At 41.0% G+C, this 18,857-nt stretch overlaps 2 protein-coding genes across 3 annotated transcripts; both read right to left on the bottom strand.

Annotated features, from left to right (window-relative positions):
- Positions 1-247: 247 nt before the first annotated feature.
- On the bottom strand, positions 248-12,034 carry herc4 (HECT and RLD domain containing E3 ubiquitin protein ligase 4). Of its 2 annotated transcripts, none has more exons than XM_035172158.2 (24): positions 11,726-12,034; positions 10,568-10,926; positions 10,324-10,483; positions 9,777-9,853; positions 8,830-9,051; positions 8,654-8,745; positions 7,614-7,744; positions 7,301-7,446; positions 7,089-7,165; positions 6,787-6,911; positions 6,589-6,648; positions 6,143-6,254; positions 4,705-4,894; positions 4,438-4,610; positions 4,216-4,335; positions 4,022-4,120; positions 3,668-3,835; positions 3,076-3,219; positions 2,717-2,883; positions 2,443-2,509; positions 2,273-2,355; positions 1,502-1,685; positions 1,304-1,406; positions 248-1,216 (listed from the first exon to the last, which is right to left on the bottom strand). In XM_035172158.2, exons 2-24 carry the CDS (start codon positions 10,791-10,793, stop codon positions 1,008-1,010), a joined length of 3,135 nt encoding a protein of 1,044 aa, XP_035028049.1. In that variant the 5' UTR covers positions 10,794-10,926; positions 11,726-12,034; the 3' UTR covers positions 248-1,007. The 2 variants fall into 2 exon arrangements, with proteins under 2 accessions (XP_035028049.1, XP_035028050.1); XM_035172159.2 differs by having other exon boundaries at positions 10,568-10,842; positions 11,726-12,033.
- Positions 12,035-15,895: 3,861 nt separating this feature from the next.
- LOC118118797 (androgen-dependent TFPI-regulating protein) lies at positions 15,896-18,625 on the bottom strand. The gene is made up of 6 exons (XM_035172160.2): positions 18,327-18,625; positions 17,744-17,869; positions 17,552-17,653; positions 17,335-17,450; positions 16,181-16,332; positions 15,896-16,064 (listed from the first exon to the last, which is right to left on the bottom strand). Exons 1-6 carry the CDS (start codon positions 18,477-18,479, stop codon positions 16,027-16,029), a joined length of 687 nt encoding a protein of 228 aa, XP_035028051.2. The 5' UTR covers positions 18,480-18,625; the 3' UTR covers positions 15,896-16,026.
- Between the last annotated feature and the right edge of the window lie 232 nt (positions 18,626-18,857).

Below are 18,857 nucleotides of genomic sequence, written 5' to 3' on the forward strand. Positions count from 1 at the left end.
TAGCCACAATCAAACATTCATACCGAATTCACACCTATGGTCAATATAGAGTCTCCAATTGACCTGATCCCTATCTGTATGTCTTTGGACTGTGGGAGGAAGCTGGCGAAAACTCACGTGGACATGGGGAGAACATGCAAACTCCACACAGAAAGACCCGGCCAAACCAGGAACCTTCTTCAAATGCAGGAAGTTGCAATAAAAGGATCAGCGGAGGTCGGTATGTGAAAATGCCATTACAACAATATTTTATCCCCAAAGTAACTTGTTTATTTCAGTGGCTTTGCTTTGTTTTTTTTATTTGTGGATTGTTTTAAGGCTCACAGCCAATAAATCACACTGTATCTAAAGCAAACACTTTGCAATGCTCTCAATCAAATGCCACAATAGAACCTAACATGAAGAGAGTTAGTTTACATTGTCTGGGCTCAAACATCAAATGCACAGGGAGTGGACACAACATCATTAACTCCTGTAAAATACAGTCTAAGCAGTTACTACACCGTGGAGATTAAAATGTCTTTATGTCGTCACCGTGTAAGGTTATTATTGATTTAACTCTGGTCATTTTGAGGCCACAGTGTTTGTATTTCATGTTTCTAAAATATTTGGGCAATGTTAAAAACAAAACAGTTAACAGGTAGTGCTGCTTCATGTCATCATATTTTACAGGCGTTTATGTTGCTGTCTTCATGCCCTGTAAAGTATATCCCAGTAGTTTGCTTCATCTTACTCGTCGTATCCAAACATGAATAAAAGAATATATACAAGAGCAGTATCAAATGTGATTCAACTTGTAATAAGCATCAAATACTGTGATGGCATGAAAAAAAAGCTGGAAAATCAAACTCAACATTAATATGTAAGCCTAAATATCCAACTCTATATCATTTCTAGTGTCATGTAGTTTCATCTTTCCAGCCAGTGTTCAAGTCTGTAAAACAATTTGGAAAATGTGGATGCCATCAACAGTCTTGACATGGAGTTCTAGGCATTTCTGTTTATTTTTAGGCAAGATTAAAGCCTTGGTTGTGATCTATAGCCTGCAGGAGCTTCTTTCGGAGTGTTTCTAGACTCATGTACTTGGGCAGATCCAGCAGGTTGAAGCAGGTGTGGGCCACAGGTAAATAGTGCTCCCCTCCACCGGTGGGCTGGATCACCAGCTTCAGGTTTTTCATGCCCAGGATGGGTATGCGGTCACTTCCTGTGAGGAACACTGGTAAAGGCGAGAGAGGTTTCTGTTGAGCAGTTGAACGTGAATCATATCAAATACACACAGATGTTTATGGGCGGCACCACTTACAGAGGAACTGTTTTTTCTTCTCTAAAGGAAGACTGTGGAACACCTCCCAGAAGAGTCTGATGGTCGGATGGTCTGCCCAGTACTCCCCTTTGTATTCAGTAGTCTGAAGAGTGGAGACAAAAATTATTTGTACTTTTGACAACTTTGACAAAAAGGGGGGGGAGACATATTTTTCTTCATCAATGTCTGAATTGCAACCTTTTCGAGCTCCGTCCAGTCATAGTTGGTGTTGCCAATGACCATGGCTTGTAGTTCGTTTGGCTGGAACAGCTCTAAGACTTTTCCACCGCACACTTTGTGAAAGCCTGCGTAGAAGCACTCAAACAGAGGGGCCACGGATGTGTTGAAAACGTAGTCAACATAGGCGCTGACAAAGTCCTGCCTGGAAGAAAAAATGCTATATTTAGAGACATGTAAAATGCAGACAGAAATATGACAAATAGGAAACAATTCAGAGGAGGATGAAACTGTTATTCTCAGAATCAGCTCAAACTATTTACAGGTAATGATTTAGAACACTACCACAGAAAGCCATCTCTGTGTCTGAAAGGAATATTTCAACATTTTGGAAAAAAATGTTACACTTCAGTCTAAACCTGATTACGACTCTTTCGGCGACACAGCATATTTTTTTATGTTTCCATTTGAATTGAACATGTTTCTGACCTCTGCCAGTGCCTGCAGCTCTACCTACATTTGTCACCAGAACGATCTGGAGACATTCACACACACCTCATTGGCTTGGAAAACGAGACGTGAGGTTAGAAGCGACTCTAACTGTTGTAATCAATGAGCTCCAGAGGTGCTGTTAGATGGATTTGTTTACCTCTGTACAGAGCCAGGCTAGCTGTCCCCCTTGTTTCCTTCCCTTCTGCTAAGCTAAGCAGCTACTGAGTGCTGCTACACTCTTACTGCTTAGCCATCACAGTGATATCAATTATTCAAACAGGACAAGCAAGAAGACTTTACCTGTTTGATTTATTTACATTGACGTCTTCGCCATTCGGTACGAGTTCCAACACCTCTGTGGCCCCATAGTTGTCCTCAGTGATCTGAAAAAACAGACAGTGTTTAGTGATTTGCAGATACCAACTATTTAGTTTATACTTTAAGAAACCAATGTTTGACAATTATCTTACTGTGAAGTTCAAACAGAACGTTTCCTCGAGGTCATCTTCTGTGTAGTCCAGTAACTGTTGTAGACTCCTGTTTTTACAAGACACACAAAAAAAGATCAGTATCTGTCAATATCAGTGTATTGGTCAATGTTGAACAGTGTGTGGTACTGTACAGTAATCACAACATTGAAAGATTCAACTTTAGCTGCCCCCCCAAAAAGAACCACAACTAAAAAAAGTGACATCCATACACATGTTGAATAGAAAACCTCAGACGACTGTTCCATGAACTGACCTTCCAACATCTGGCATTAGCTCTTTCAGGTCGTCGAGCGTCGGCTTCCTCTTCAGAAGCTTCTTGTAAAGGGCCACGGGGAAGTTGAGCTCCACTATCGTGAGATTGTAGATGGCCAGACCACAGATGACCCCGATGAGGTTGAACAGGTCAATGTCTTCAAAGGTCTGCGAGGGACAGATAGTGAGTTAGAACGGGGCAGTTTCTCATCGATCACATTCAGGTATTAGCGGCTTTGCTGTAAAAGATATGGTGATTAAAATACAACCACTTCAGTGTCCTCATTATTATGGGCATTCTAGAGTGCACTTGGAAAACGCTGCTTTATTACACAAAGGTGAATCATGCAGCAGAAGTACCTTATTTGAAAACCAGATGAGCCTGGACTCCTCGTAGTAACGAAACATGCCGTATTTGGGATCCAGCAGCTCTTTCATGATCAAGAGGAAGAACTCCTTCCTCACGCCTCCTGCATCGACCGCCTCTTCTCCTACAAAGATCACCTGCCATGGATGTTGCAAACATTAGTAGAACGGCAGTGGCTTTTATTGAATGGTAAATATTGTATTTATCTTAGTAGCAGAGCAGCATAAGCCACATCATATTTAATGAAAACAGACATCTATTCATGACAGATTTATTTAATTCATGACATAAATCCATAAATAGTCACTACGATTTCTTTATGAAGTGTAACTAAACCCATTAACCTGCACCAGCAGCTTGGGACCACTATGCCACCCAGTATTAGATTCTAAAGGTTGTTTTTGAATTTCCAGGGAAGAGCCACTTCAGCCAAAACTTATGTTTGAAGTTACACTTTAAAGGCTCCAAAGAGCTCAGGGGAACTTCAGTTAATAACAAATCTGTCACTCTGTACAACACCTTTCACAGACAGCACAGTTTTTCCTCCTTCGTTACCATGAAGACATTAGTAATAGTTGCTTTTACCTTGAGTGGTTTCTTGTAGTCAACATTCTTGGACTTCCCGAGGACTTCCATGGTGTCTCCGACTATATTTTCCCTCCGGACGACGAGGATGAGGCACGGGTTGACAGATTCCACTGCTGGCAGGAACATAGAGCTGAAATTTTGCATCTGTGCCTGGTCCACTGCTATCTATTAATGCAGCGAGGGAGCGATGGATGATGAAAACATTTTAATATTTTCACAGGTACTATAAAGCAGTTGGTATGGTCCCAAATTACGTGACTGCACTAGATTCAGCTCCTTTACACAGAACGAAACCAAATCGATTGAAGGGGAAACACCAGCAGATGAAGGTAGAATTTTTCTGTATATTACCTGCATCTGTATGACAGCATCAGTTTGAAGCAGAGTGGTCTTGGCTTGGGCATCAAACACAAAGGGATACCTGCACAGAGTCACCACACCATCATGGCCCTGAGGATACAGACACATACAAAATGGATCATACTAATATCTACACAAAGACAAATATAATTAAGTGAATCATGGTGCATCTGCAGCAGACTCACCATTGGATACATCTGCCTCTGAATCCATGTGACGTAGTCGTTTCTGATGTCTATCAGGTCGTCCAGCTCATGGATGTAGAATTTGTCGTACTGAATGATGTGTCCGGCCCGTTCACTCACCTGAAGCATCAGGAAAATGGATCTTATCAAGTGTTTGTCACAGTCCTGCATGATTTAATGCAGGAATTTGACATGTAACATGGATTCTATTCCAGTTCTCACCACATGCAGGATCTCCAGGAATCGGAGGGACGTGTCCAGGAAACAGGTGAAGATTCTCTGCTCGACTGAAGGAATGCCCACCTTGTGCATCTGAAGCAGATACACCACCACCTCCTTGTACACCTCGACCAGCCGCTGGAAGACTCTGGGCTCAAACCTAGACCACCAGTTTCCTGACGCAAACAGAAGATGAAAAAAGATTGAAAGCAAAACTCGACAGAGAAACTGGTGCCTCATGTGTTGCATTTTAAAACATCTCCATCCTACCTAGCACCTTAAGTGGAGCCTCCTTCAGGCTGAGGAGCGATTTGGCAAACGGGATGGCAATGGTCACATAATTGTTTCGGTCATTGAAGAGAGGGCATTCTGGAAGAGTGAGGTAGAGTCTCAGGGCTTCGATGTCTGGAGGAGAGTTGCTCAGTCTGGGAATTAAGTGCTTTTCTAGACTGGCAGCAATCTGAGGGAAACATTGGAAAGATTATAGGTCTGTTATGATTATTATATTGATTCCAAGTTCCTGCTTGTTTCATAAACCGTGTGAGGCAAAGTCTAACAATGACATATTCAGGTGGGGCAGGGTGCAGCTCATAAAGTGGCTACTAAAACTTATTTTAAGTTAAGTAGAGTTTCAAGTTATGTTACTTCCCTGCTACAACAGACTGGGCTGATGCTTGATCGAAACTACTTAATTTTTATTCTGCCAATAAAACATGACTAAGAGTGACGCCTTTGTCAGTGAAGGGGTGAGAGAAAGACTTTGTCTTCAGGCCTAAAAACTTGTGTTGTATAAAACCTCACAGGGAAAACACTGAGTGGAGAAAAGAGGCCTGAAATATCCATTTCAGATTGAGCATGTTAACAGTCTTAAAAGTGGAGTAAACTCTAATAACCACTACATTCCGTTTTAAGCAAAGGCAGTGGGTGTTTTTAAAAGGTAAAAATGGTTTAGTGACGTTACTAAAGGGACCAAGATATCGTGCTACTCCAATGACAGTTACACATCTTAAAAATAAATATTTTTGGAGGGCTGCAGATAAAAACTTCCTTATCAAAGCCAATGAGACACAGAAACACAAATTTAAGATGATGGGTAATATGACCTAAAATAGGTGATGTGGCATAAAAGTTGTTTGTGATATTTACTCAAATGTTTCCGAATCTACACTTGGGCTGCAATTGACGATTTCATTACAGATTAATCTGTCAATTCTTTTCTTGATCAAACGATAAGTTGTTTGGTCCATGAAATGTCAGAAAATGGTAAAAAAATAAAATCTGTGTGTTTATCTGTGTTTCCCAAACACCCAGCCTCCTCAAATGTCTTGTTTTATTCACAAACCAAAGATATTATCTTTATTGTCATTAGAGGAGCAAAGAAACCAGAAAAAATGCACATACAAGAAGCTGAAATCTGAGAACTGAAACCAATTAATCGATTATCAAAATAGTTGGCGACGAACTTAGTAGTCGATTACTGATCAATTAATCAATCATTAGTTATAATCTACACCTATAGTACACACTGTGATCCATTCAACATGATCCTACTTTTTCTTCCAAGTACATTAACAGCAAATATAAATATATATATATATATATATATATATATAATATAAATATATATAATATGAATCCAGCAGTGTAATATATGAATAAACATAAATATGGTGCACCGACGAAAGGATTTTCGTTTTTGAACACCAACCTGCTGAGTTATCTCAGGGTGATCTTGTTGGATCGCTCTGTGAAACAGGATGCGAGCTGTGTTCATATCCACTCCTGAATATTTGCTGCTGGTATTGAAGTGATCTGGATGACTGTGGAAAAGAGACAGACAGTAATTAAGAGAGCCGACAGGTAGCCCTCCAAATATTCAGACCGCCTCAAATTATACCACAACACTGCTGATTACAGCTCCAAATCAATGTCTCCTTGACAGTCTCAACAAACACTAGGTCTGACACTTACTAATAAATAGCAAGGACACCTAAATTTTGCTGTATGCTGGTGGTAAATAGTGTGAAGGAGGATGATCAGATCAGTGAAGAAAATGCTATGGATCTGACAATAATGAAAACCGTTATTAGAGATGAACTAAGACTGTTGGACATAGATGTAGATGACACCTGACTTCATCTAAAATGTGATTACCTCATTGACAGAAAAGATCCATTGAGGCAGCTCGCTGAGGAGAACATGAGGTCAATCTCACTGAGGGAATCATAAAAGGCGAGTAATTAGTGCGACATTTTTCTGCAAGTCATGACACTTTTGCAGCTGTGAAAAATGACTACAATGAACTAACAATAACATCAATAAGGTGAGGTCAGCCATGGCTCTTGACTTTACTTGGAGATTTCCAGCGGGAGTCGTCCTGGGGAATGGTTCAACCATTTGTGTATGATATCTCCATTTAAGGTGCAAATCCGTCCGTGGTGATCTTGTTTCCTCACAGCGTCTCTGCTCTGCAAGATCTAAAAAAAGATTAAAACCATTAAAAACAAGACCAAAGTCTATCGATTGTCCAGGAACAGCTCAAGCAGTTCAACTAATTTGTTGACAAGATTTAGACCAGTTCTAACAATTTATTATAAATGTGTAAGAAATGAATCATCGATATGGGAGAATTCCCTTTACTCCTGAACCCTTACATTGGCAGTGCAGTAGTGAGCAAAGCTCTGATCTCCTCCAGCATAAATCCTCTTGACACAACAGCCCTTCTCTGAGTCTGCGAGGAAACGGAATGAAAGCAAGAAATAAATGCGAGGGTAGTTGCGGTGGGACTTTTTCTTTCAGTCCTCTCGACCTGTAAAAAAAATCACTTTGCCCAGATTTATATATATATATATATATCGTGTTTCACCTGCCAGTGCTCCAGCTACCCAGGGGCTTTTAACAGGGGCGGGGCTTTTCCTGTTACACGTGGAGCGTGTACCAAGTTGCCCGTTACCGCCAAGCCCGAAAGAGTCCATCTTCCCAGAGGAGGGTGTGAAAGCCAACGTGTGCTGCCTTAGAATTAAACAATAATTTGATAGATAGTTGATTTATGACACAAAATTCAAGAAACACTGTATTGATCTTTTTTACTCATTCTTTAAAATTAAATAGATACATAAACACAAAAGAAATGGAATAATGTTTGAGATAAAATGTGACAAAATACACACTGACTTTACCTTCCGCATGAGATCTGCGTAACTACACTCCCCATGAGCTCAAACACTTTCCTAGGGTTGATTTCATGGTTTGTGGAGTTATGTCCAAGTTGTCCGTATCCGCCCGCTCCAAATGTAAACACACCTCCCTCCTGTAAAATCAGCAACATTTATTCTAACCTTCCCGCAGATTGGCCTAATGTTAGCAGACACAGGAGATAGGACTGGGACAGACAGAAAGCAGGAACGATTAAGTCATGTTAATAATTTCAAAACAGTTATTACCCACAAGAAGTACCCATAATACTAAACTCCTGCCCTAAGAAGGATCCTCCACTGTGATGTGAACCCTCAAATGAAACAGAAACTTACTGCACTCTGGATACCTGCATAGAAATGTGCATTTTCATCCATCAGCCATGAAGACTTTAAAATTCACTCCTGCACAAACTACCACAAGGCAAAGAAAAGCTTCTGTTGGTAAAAGATAAAGGTGGTTTAGCCCCTAACACCTGAACTGCAGTGGTCACTTAAATGAAAAGACATTTTCATACAACTCTTTAAAGTTGTGTCTTTTATTCATCATACTAATTATGATAGCATTAGACCCCACCCCAAAGCTAGGGTTGGCAATCCTGGAGAAGCTAGGAAGAGCAGGCATCACTTTGAAAAAATGTAACCGATACATCCCATCCCCTCCCATTGTCCCTCCCGTCCCTCTAGTCAAAGCTACACTTAATCGATGGCTATCGGGACGAGAGAAGATTTAAAAAAATAAGCTAAAACGTGTTGGAGAAGCAACTTACCAAGCCTAACTTTAATTTCTGAGATGAAGGGTTAGTTTCACCTTCTTTCATTTCATTTGTTTTAAGCCTCACTTCCAAATTTGTAACTTAGTAAAACTCAACTTGTTAAAAATCTGTCAACAGTGAAAGGTTGAAGCTGTAAAGCTCTGAAGTCTTTGAGATGTTGGCCTCGTTTCCCCACATCTCAGCACATTGATTCATGGTCGGTCACACAACACTGCAGGTCCAATAAATGAACAAAAAGTAGTCACTTACCTTGGTCAGTGCTGCTGTGTGATCTTCTCCACAGGAGATGTAAATCACTCTCTGAGACCTAAGAGACTTGAGCAGAGCTGGGAAACATCGATCTGGAAAAAAAAAAGACATTCTGACACTTAGGTTGAATTAAGGGCTTGAATGCTCACATGTTCTTAAGGGGTTTTACCACCCACCATTAGTGTCATTGAGACCCAGCTGACCAAACTTGTTGCGCCCCCAACCAAACACAGCTCCTGAGAGCGTGAGGGCAAAGCTGTGAGCACCACCGGCCGATATCTGAGCAAAAGGAATGCCCTGCAGAGACTGAATGATTTGTGGCGTGGAAACGCTCTGTCCCTTTAATCCTAGCCCAAGTTGTCCATATCGACTCTGGCCCCACGAGAAGACTTGGCCTCCTGTGTACAGAAACATGACATTGAATGGCCTAACGTGCAAAACATAGTAAGCTGAATGAATAAATGTGTATGCTTTTGGCCCTGTTCAGACCTGGTATTAACATACGTCCTGAGAGATCTGATCACAAGTGGACAGCTCCAAGTTTATCTGTTCCAACCTGACATTAAAATGTGTCTTGAATGTATTTCCTGTGACCGCTGGTGATCAGGTCACACTTCCCTGCTCTAAATGCAACTAAACACATATGTCATTATAATTCACGGAGACCCAGTCTACAGATGTGTCAGATGACAACATTTGTGTGTGTCTGTTTGTCTGCGGAGTGAGAGAGCGCCATCAGGAGGGGCTTCATGAATGAATGGGCAGCTCTACTATGAAGAAAGATTTTATCCATTTGAAAAAAGCATCAGTCATTATGTGGTTGTCAGTGTTGATATTGTGGTGGTGGCTACAGACAAATCAAATATATGGACACTGAAAAGAGGAAAAATACTGTCAGAGGGCATCAGGTGAGTAGTTGGTCCTTCATATGTGGCCCAGGATGGATTTGCGTTCATTCCGCGATTTGTTGAATGTGGACTGAGCGATTGGATCTCAGGAACCAATCAAAAAGCAATTGGGTGCATTCACACATGTATTCAGCGGTGACTGCTTGTGATCAGATCTCTGAGGACGGATGTTGAAACCAGGTCTGACCGGGTTCAGCGGTACAAACCATCCTCACCTCTTGAAAGTGCATGAGAGTGCCAATACCCACAGGCTACCTGAGTGATTTGTACATCTGACAAACTCTTGATGTTTCTGGCATTTTAGAGACAGAGAGATACATGAGCATTATTTATATGAGCCTTGTTTGAGTTGCAAGAAATAAACACATTTAAATACATTACATCAAACAATACTCAACCAATTTCAATTCAATTTTGTGTGTGTGTGTGTGTGTGTGTGGGGGGGGGGGGGGGGGGCATGACCCAAGGAAGATCCCAATAAACTGTTTCTGTGGATCCAGGAATTTACTTTCCCTGTTTTTAACACTGTGAGATAGGGTGTTTTTCAACATTTTCATTGATCTTTCTCCTCTAGATGAAAAACAATTAGGCGTGTTTAGGGTACTGATATTTATGAGAGTGTGCCAGTCAGGATTGAATTTAAATGTGGTTTCATACTGGGACTGTTGGGCCTTGGCAGAGGTGTGCTCTCTACTGCTCTGCAAAGCAGTTAGGAAAGACTTCATGTTGATCAGATAATGTGAAACTAGTGGCTGAACTCACCGAGGCACACGAACACATTCTTCCAGGTTATTTAAGCCCAGCTGACCATCTGAGCCCAGACCCCATGAAAAGAGCTGACCTTTATCATTCAGGGCGAGAGTGTGAGACTCTCCACACGACACCGCCACTATGATCTGTGCATCCAGGGCCACGACCTGTTCTAATACAAGACAAAGACAAATGTGTAGTGAATGATTTGATCAACTATTGTCACACACACAAAAAAACACAAAAAAACACCAACCTGGTTTCTTCCTGGACTTCTCGTGGCCCAGCTGGCCCAGGTCATTGCAGCCACAGGTGTACACTGTCCCGTCCTGCAGCAGGAAGGCTGCGTGTCTGCGGCCACACCCCACGTCACACACTTGCTTCCCGTGGAAGAACTCGCACACCCGCGGCTCCACCACGATCTCCTCGTCGATCCCCCCCAAGCCCAGCTGTCCGTAGGAGGCATTCCCCCAGCACAGCATCGTGGCTCTGCCTTTCGGCTGTGCGCGGCGGCAGGATCCCGTCCCGTCTCTGTGGAGAGCAGGGACACAGCTCGGCTACTGAAGCCACTCTCACTCATCCACTCTTTGAGCTGTACACTTCAGCCTGGAACACCTAGCAAGACAGCGTGATGGCTAAATAACCGCGTCCCGACAAACAGAGGCGTGCACAGCGGCCAGCTCAGCTTGTGCCTGTAGCCCGGAGTCATGCATAAAGTAGAGCATAAGCAGGATGAACTCGCAGATGTCCAGGTGATTTGTAAACAGCTTAGCCGAGTAAGCTACAGTTAGCATAACGGTTGTGAATGAGTAACGTCTGCCGAAATCATCCGATAACACCACTTCCGCTTTGGGCAACTCTAAAATAAAACACACGAATAAACGCGTGTATTTCTAATATCTTTGTTTAACCAACGTAATAATACGTCCAATTAATCTCACATATCATACAAAAAAAGAATTAACATGCTGCTTCTAAAAATATATATGAATTTGTATATAACATTCACACCGGAAGTACTATTCTTGTCCTGACAGGAGGTCCGCGGATACGACAGCTAGCATGCAGCTTGACGATTCTGTGCCAAGATTAAAAGAGAGACGGGTCATGACTGATGTAACCTGCTCAAGTTTATTAAGCATTTTTGCAACGTAACGATATCCCACTTAGCGACGGTGGCTAACGATCTACAGATACATGTGCAGTGTAAGCGTAGCGACACGTGGTGACACTGACACAGAGGACCGATCCCCCTCAGCAGCGCAGTCACATTAGCAGGCTAACGCTGTTCATGACAAAATGAAGCTAACAGCTAACACACTGAAGGGGACTGTGTGGCAGCTCTGTTCTTCTTCAGTGTGAGCGGTTCAAAGTTGCAGCCCTTATAGCGGTATCGACAAATAAGCAATCTTACCAGAGCCGCCAGACCTGACAGTGTTAGTGTTCCCACTGTTAGCTTGTTAGCTGCTCCGACCGTTAAACACACGCGTCCCGGCGCATTTCAGCCGTTTTCTGGCAACTAGCAGCTAGTTGCAGGAATTCCTCCCCAGTCCCTCCAGTCCTCTGTCAACAACTGCTGCACGGGGCTGCTGCGGAAACCTGTCAGGTCACCTCAGCTAACGTCTGCATGTCCGGTTCTTCTTCTACAAATACAACTCGTGTTGGGTAGGACTGTGGAATAAGACCATGCAGCTGCGTGCTCCACTTTCTCTTTATGATGTAAGTGTTGTGAGTTTTATCTGAATATCTTAGTTACAATGTGAAAGGTGGATGTTGTGCAGCATAAACACGAACAGGGGGAGTTTATATTTGAAGGTTCGCCCACTCAACCGGAAGTTCTTTCGTTTTCTTTTTACACACTTGACATTTTGATGGCGAAGAAACGTCGCGAAACTTCCAAAGTGATCCGGATCCCTGACGTTAACTGTGCACACAAACTGTGTGTTCAAACACACACAGGCCACATGTGTACATGTTGTATGTAAGTGAGGGTGTGTAAATAAGAGGAGGCGTGAAAGTGTCAGAAATGGGAGTAAACTCATAAAAGTAGTTTGAGGCTCGATATTCAACCAACACTTCATAAGAGTTGTGTATAAAGACCCACAAAAATAGTTGAATAGACCTATTGAAGTGTGTGGTGTATATTATATACATAGATTCAAATTCCATATTTCAATTTTTTAAAGTGCCTGTATTTATTATTGTTTACTTTATTTTTGTCTACATGAAAAGAAACATGGTAACACCACATTTTAGTAATTTTTGAAATGAAGCTTCATAATAAGAATATTTGAAACATCGATGTGGAAATATACAAGGTAAGGCTTAATTTTAATGGATAATAAAAGATGAGAAGACTGGAACTTCTTTGCTCTTTTCAAAGCCCACTAGTCAACCTGTGTCAGTGGTAAATACTAACTTCTGGCTCCCTCTAGTGAATTTGATAAACAAGTTAACTCCCTCGCAGTGTGTGCTTAAAGGGGACATATCATGAAAATTCCACTTTGTTAGTGCTTCTACACGTTAATTTGGGTATCTGGCATGTCTACCAATCCAAAAACTCTGGAAAAAAACCACTCGCGCGTTTTGTACACCAGACGCGCAGCGCCGTTCTCAAGCGCGCAGCCGCCTGGCTGTTCACACCGGACGCGCATTTCTCCGCGCTGGTCAGCCCCATAGACTGTATATATAAGGTCAGCTTGCAATTCTGCTTTCTCCGCTTGTTGTTGTACCCGTTGAATGTCGGGGTTCGGGGGTAAATGATGGTCTTCATAGCCCCCCACCACCTCTCTTTCTCTCTCTGTCTATCTGCTTGTGTGCTTGTAGTGGATGGGCAGAGGGGGACATTTAATTGTGATTGGGAAAATTAAAACTCCAGGACAACAGAAGGGGAATACAAAGTATGGGATGCATATTTGATCATTTATATCATATAAAATATGTAATTTATATCGTTTAAAATCATGGGGGGAGAGGGGGGAGGGGGGAGCTGGCTCACTAGCATTTAAAGGAACAGGCACTCAAAACAGGTCACTCTGTGGAGGGCTGTTTTAGACAGGGTAAAAAGGGTGCTGTTTTAAATGATCCTTGTGGTATTTTGACCAAAGTATGTTACAGACATTTCATTAAGACCCCAAGGAACCATATCAACTTGTGGTAAAATGGGCATGCTATGTCCCCTTTAACAAAACCGCACCCTCTGTGGTAGGTTGCGAAACTAAGTCATAGTGAATCATATCCCTTCCACAGTATCCGCAACTGGAAAAACTTATTCACACCCTTTACTTTAACAGATACATAAAATAAAAAAAGAATTGAAAAAATACCACAACTAAAACCATTTAAACAAAATGTACTAGTAACAAATCACAGTAATCTAAATGCTAAGAATATGGCTTTGGGGGATTATAAACTGTCATAAAATATTTTATTGAACAATTTACCTGGCCTGTAGCAGATCAAGGTAGAGCCAGACTGAACTACTTTTTAAACTGTTGGCTTGTTTATAACATTGTAATGTATGATATACTCTCTTTTATAACATAATCATATTTTGTTTGAAAAATCTGAATAGGCAAAGTAGATAAATGAACAAAACTATTACCATAGTCCTTCTTAAATGCACAGCCAGGATGCAAACGAATTGATGTTATCAATTTGATGAATACATATATTAATTGGTTATTTTTGGTTATACTTTTATATGTATAATCTGTATTAATCATCAGTAATACTACATAAAGCATTTTATTTTATTTATTTATTAGATTGACAAAACAATATCAGGAAGACAAAAAAGCTCAAAGACACTTGACATATAGGATAAAAACAGAGCAAGCGGATAAAGATGAATGACGTTAAATATAAAATACACGTCATAATCACACATATAATGGACAGGCGGGGATTTATTTATTTATTGTATCTTCTCAATGCTGCATCATAGGTCATGGGCTAGTTACAACTCTTCTCCTTTGTTGGTATTTAAAGGTGACAATAGAGACATAGTTTAAACTGCGTAAACACTAAAAGGGACCTGTCATCTTTTCACAACATCAGCCCATCTTACGCAGACATTTACGTATCCTTGGTCTCGTGGTTAGCACCTTCCAGACTCGGCGCTTCCTGAAAATGTGGTGTGTCCTGTTGTGCTGGTTCTTCAGGGGTGTTTACCCCCGTGACAGTGTCAGAGCAGGAGGAGCACAATTGGGGCACATAAAGTGACAAACCAGCATATGAGCAGGAGGACAGAGCCAAGAGGAACAAACATGCTGCACTTACTCGGAGTAAGTTAATCACACCTTCATATATATCACTTCAGTCTTTTAGCAGAGGATGAATATCCATGTTAAGTGTTTGTGTAATGAGGACTGTGACTGACTGTGTGTTTTTGAATTTGCAGATCGTTGCTGGCCTTCTCTTAGTCATAATGTGCTTTTCAAAAGGACTTAAAGACGTGAGTTCACATTCACAGTGGTTATCTTGTACACGATGGAAGATTTTCTGTTCTAAAATGTAATTTAGATGAATATTTAGACATAAATCAGCCATAAGGAAACAGACAAACAAAGACAGCAGTGTGCCTGCTAAAGGAAGTGAGCACTGACGGGAAGAATGAAAGTGAAATGATTCATTATGTTCCACAGGGAAATAAACCTAAAAAAACACAGCTGCTGGAGTTCACCACCACCACCACCAACAACAACAAGAAGGTCAGTGATCATATACAGTTCAATTCTGTACTTACTTATAACAGTTATGAAATACGATAAATATCTGACTTCTATTTCAATTTATTAACAGAAGGATCTGAGTGAAGAGGACGTGCATTTGTTGGCCAAGATCCTCTCCCTTGGATTGGTGGATGCAGACCCCAACTATCTCCAGCATCTTAAAGGCTACAGAGACTTGCATGTTGGCTGATTTCAGCTCAAAGAAAGAAAGACAGACAGACAGACAGAGAGAGAGAGAGGGACACAGCTGTTCCTGGAGATCTCAGTGGACTTGGGATGACATTGTATCAAGGCTGTTCATCATTGAGTGATGGATTATACCGCAAGTCAAGCGATTCTCGCAGATGTTTCATGATAAATGATGCGCATGCACTTTATTCAGGTCAAACGTGGCATTGGTAATCAATTAGGAATATTCTGCCCATTGCATAGAGGGGTGATAACACTGATGCTGGATCATCACTGCTGGTTTATTGCCTCACTAAAACCTGGATGTGGAAAGAGCTTCTGACACTTTATATTTATTGCATTCTTTTTCTTTTTTTAAATCTAAAATTCTTTTGTCGGTGACACTTGCTTTATTGGGCCTGTTTTCATGTTTGAATTACATTATTCAGGGATGCTTTGCAATGATAAATACTGCTGGTTAGTAAGACAGACTATCTTACCATAGCTACAATTGGCAGTCACATCTAAATGTTGAAGTACTGTTTAGTAACTAATGTAACACAATGGGAAGAGTCATAAAGCCAGTGAATATGTATTATACTATCTATTAAGATTTGCTCACATAAGCCACCACTGGTCAGACCAGACCAACAGATGAGAGTAATAAACTCAACAATGGTGTATTTGATTGTTTTATATATTCAACTCTTTATTTGTAAGAGCCAGAATTTGTAAATTCTTTGCTCAAAAGTAAAAGTATGTTCTTGCTTTGGAGGATTATTACTATATTTAAACATTTACATCCTGCAGAAAGTTACTTTGTTTTTGCTGCCATTTTGTTCATGTGCTTACCTGGAGAGACAGACAGACAGATAGGCAGACAGAGAGACAGACAGACAGACGGATTAGATGCAAGTTAGCTCAAGTGCAGGTATTTGTCTCCATTCAAGTGTGTCAAGGTCACTTACTCCACACGTGGCTGTTGAGCTTGTCCCCCAGCAGGTAGAACAGGGTCACCACAGACATGTTAAAGAAGAAGAAGCCCAGCAGACCAGACGTGCTGAAGTGGCCGAGGAGGGGATACACCCAAATCCCTACCGACAAGTACACCCATATAATCCTGCAGAACGTTTTCAGAGAGAGAGAGAGAGAGAGAGAGAGAGATGGAGGGGTTAAAAATAATAAGAAGAGCGTTTCCTGGTATCACCGTATCTATCTTGTACTGTCTTGTCTTCACGGGCCGTGTACTGTTCTGTCTTGTGCAAATATTCACCGGCAGAGTTTCCACCCGTTGACACTGATGATTATGTCAGAAACACAATAAAACAAATCTTATCATCATCCAACAGTGTTTTTACTGTTTGCTGCATGAGACAGGTGAAGATCCACAGGAAGAGTCACAGTTTGTGAACCAGAAGGAACAGAGGTTCAATGCTATCAGCCTCAAACTGTTTGTGTTTTTGAACTATATATAAAGATGGACAACATGACTGCTGACCAAAAGTGGAGCCAAATTAGCTTGAATGCCCCCTTGTGCTTGGCTGCATTATACATAATAAACACTGCCTCCTCCATGTTAGAGGATGGGAAAGGGACCAAACCGAAAAATATGTCAAATAATACGTCAAACAGAATTTTCTCGAAAATGGCTTCTGTTATTTTTGGTAGTTGTCATCACACTGATGTATGTTCAAGTGTTTTCAGCTAAGTTTGGTCTTAATTAGTTATTCGATGCTATAATCATGGGATGAAATGACATGATCCTCCACGATCAGTACTGCACAAACTCTGGCTCCTAATGACGTCAAAATTGAAAATAGTGGCACCCGTATACTGGATATATAAGTTTTGTGCCTCTGGAGGAAGTGGATAAGACATGTTGTCCATCTTTATTTACAGTCTATGGTCTAGACAATCCATAGTAGAAACTCTGACACCCTGAGACAATGCTGTGCTTTTAGAGTCAGATGTGAAAAAGAGAAGGATTTTGTGTTTTTTTTGTGTGTTACTTATTTAAGTAACACACAAAAAAAACACAAACTCCTTCCTTAATTGGTATTTACCAATTAAAGTTTGGAAAGTCTCATCATGATTCTGCTGTACATGCTGAGTCATCTCTCACCAAGATAAGTAAGCCAAGCCCACTCCTCCTAAGGCTGCCAGCGCGTGTTTCATCTGTGGGTAGATGTGTGGCTGCAGCATCACTTCTCCAAGTAAAACGGGCAGGACAAACGTATGCTGAGAAAACAGTGGTGGAACAACTCACCATGTGTTTATGACTATATATATTATATCATATATAGTAATATTTAATTTACAAAGAAAGAAAGTTTACTGACCATAGCATGGTTTATCCACGGAGGGAAGAAGGTGTCGATAGTAGCAGGGTAGACTAACTCTCTGTCATAGGCAAAGATCATCCAGAAAAGCAGAACAACAAACTAAACAAATGCAGAGAAGAGAAAGTTAATGCATAACGATAATTCAAATTTTGCTTTTAAATGTTATATTTTCTGAACTGTATTTCTCACCATGCCTACAGGGAAAGCAAACACAGAGAACAGGAGGTCTTTACATCTGCTCAGAGTATTCTCAGATTTTTTACCAGGCTGTAGATCGTTCACTGCTGCCAGGCCAAAGAAACACATCTGCAATAACTGAAATATAATCAAGATTATTACTCTTCATCATCCTTTTTACCTCAGTCATGGAGGTTATGGTGTTCTACTGCTTGTTATTTTGTCTGTCGGTTAATCAACAGGGATATCACAAAAACTACTAAACAGATTTCCATGAAAAATTGTGGATATGGTATGGGTCAGAAAAAAACATTGTTTCTCTAACATTGGGAGATTTTTCCACATTTTTCTCTGAGAGTAATTCATGGATCTAGGAAAAAAATCATGCATACTTAGGGGACTGATATTTGAGTGTGTGCAATTTGGTGCAGATCCAAATAAAAATCATATCTAGTGAAGTTAAATGTGGTTTCATAAGGGGACTGCTGGGTCTCAGCGGAGGTATACACTCTACTGAGAGTCCCTCTAGTTTATATTTGCAATATATATTCATGTAAGCAGATGTATTACAAGTTAATAGAGGTATTGTACTCACCAAATTCAAAAACGTGAGGTACTTCCAAGGTCCTCCATAAACAAAGATCCCTGCTGGTAACTCCTCTCCATCCTTGGCAGCGAGGGTCTTCACAACAAAAGCGTACCAGCTGAATGCAGTGAGGTGATACACTCTCCTCAGGGTTGAAGACATTCTAACATAAACTTATACTGGTCCCCAACAAACAACCAAATAAATTGAACACAAGAGAAAAACTAAAACTACTCTTTAAAACTGTAGCTTTTCCCTTCAGTCGTGAGGAACCTCCAGGCAGTTCAGGTTCTTTAAAGATTAGTGTAATTCAGTGTGAGCTTATAAAGACATTTGTGAGCGATGGAGGCAAAGCAACACTTCCAGACAAGAGACCCACTGTTTCTTATGAAACATAGGAAGGAGCCCTTTGTTCATTACCGTCGCGCTGCAGCATGTGACTGTGGGAAATTTCCTTCATAGTGACAGCTTAATCGCTCTCCTGGTGTTTTGCAAGAGAAGCCCCGTAATGTTAATTAAAGTAAAGATGATTATGACAGG

The sequence above is a fragment of the Hippoglossus stenolepis genome, chromosome 12, assembly GCF_022539355.2.
Source record: "Hippoglossus stenolepis isolate QCI-W04-F060 chromosome 12, HSTE1.2, whole genome shotgun sequence".
NCBI classification, from domain to species: Eukaryota; Metazoa; Chordata; class Actinopteri; order Pleuronectiformes; family Pleuronectidae; genus Hippoglossus; species Hippoglossus stenolepis.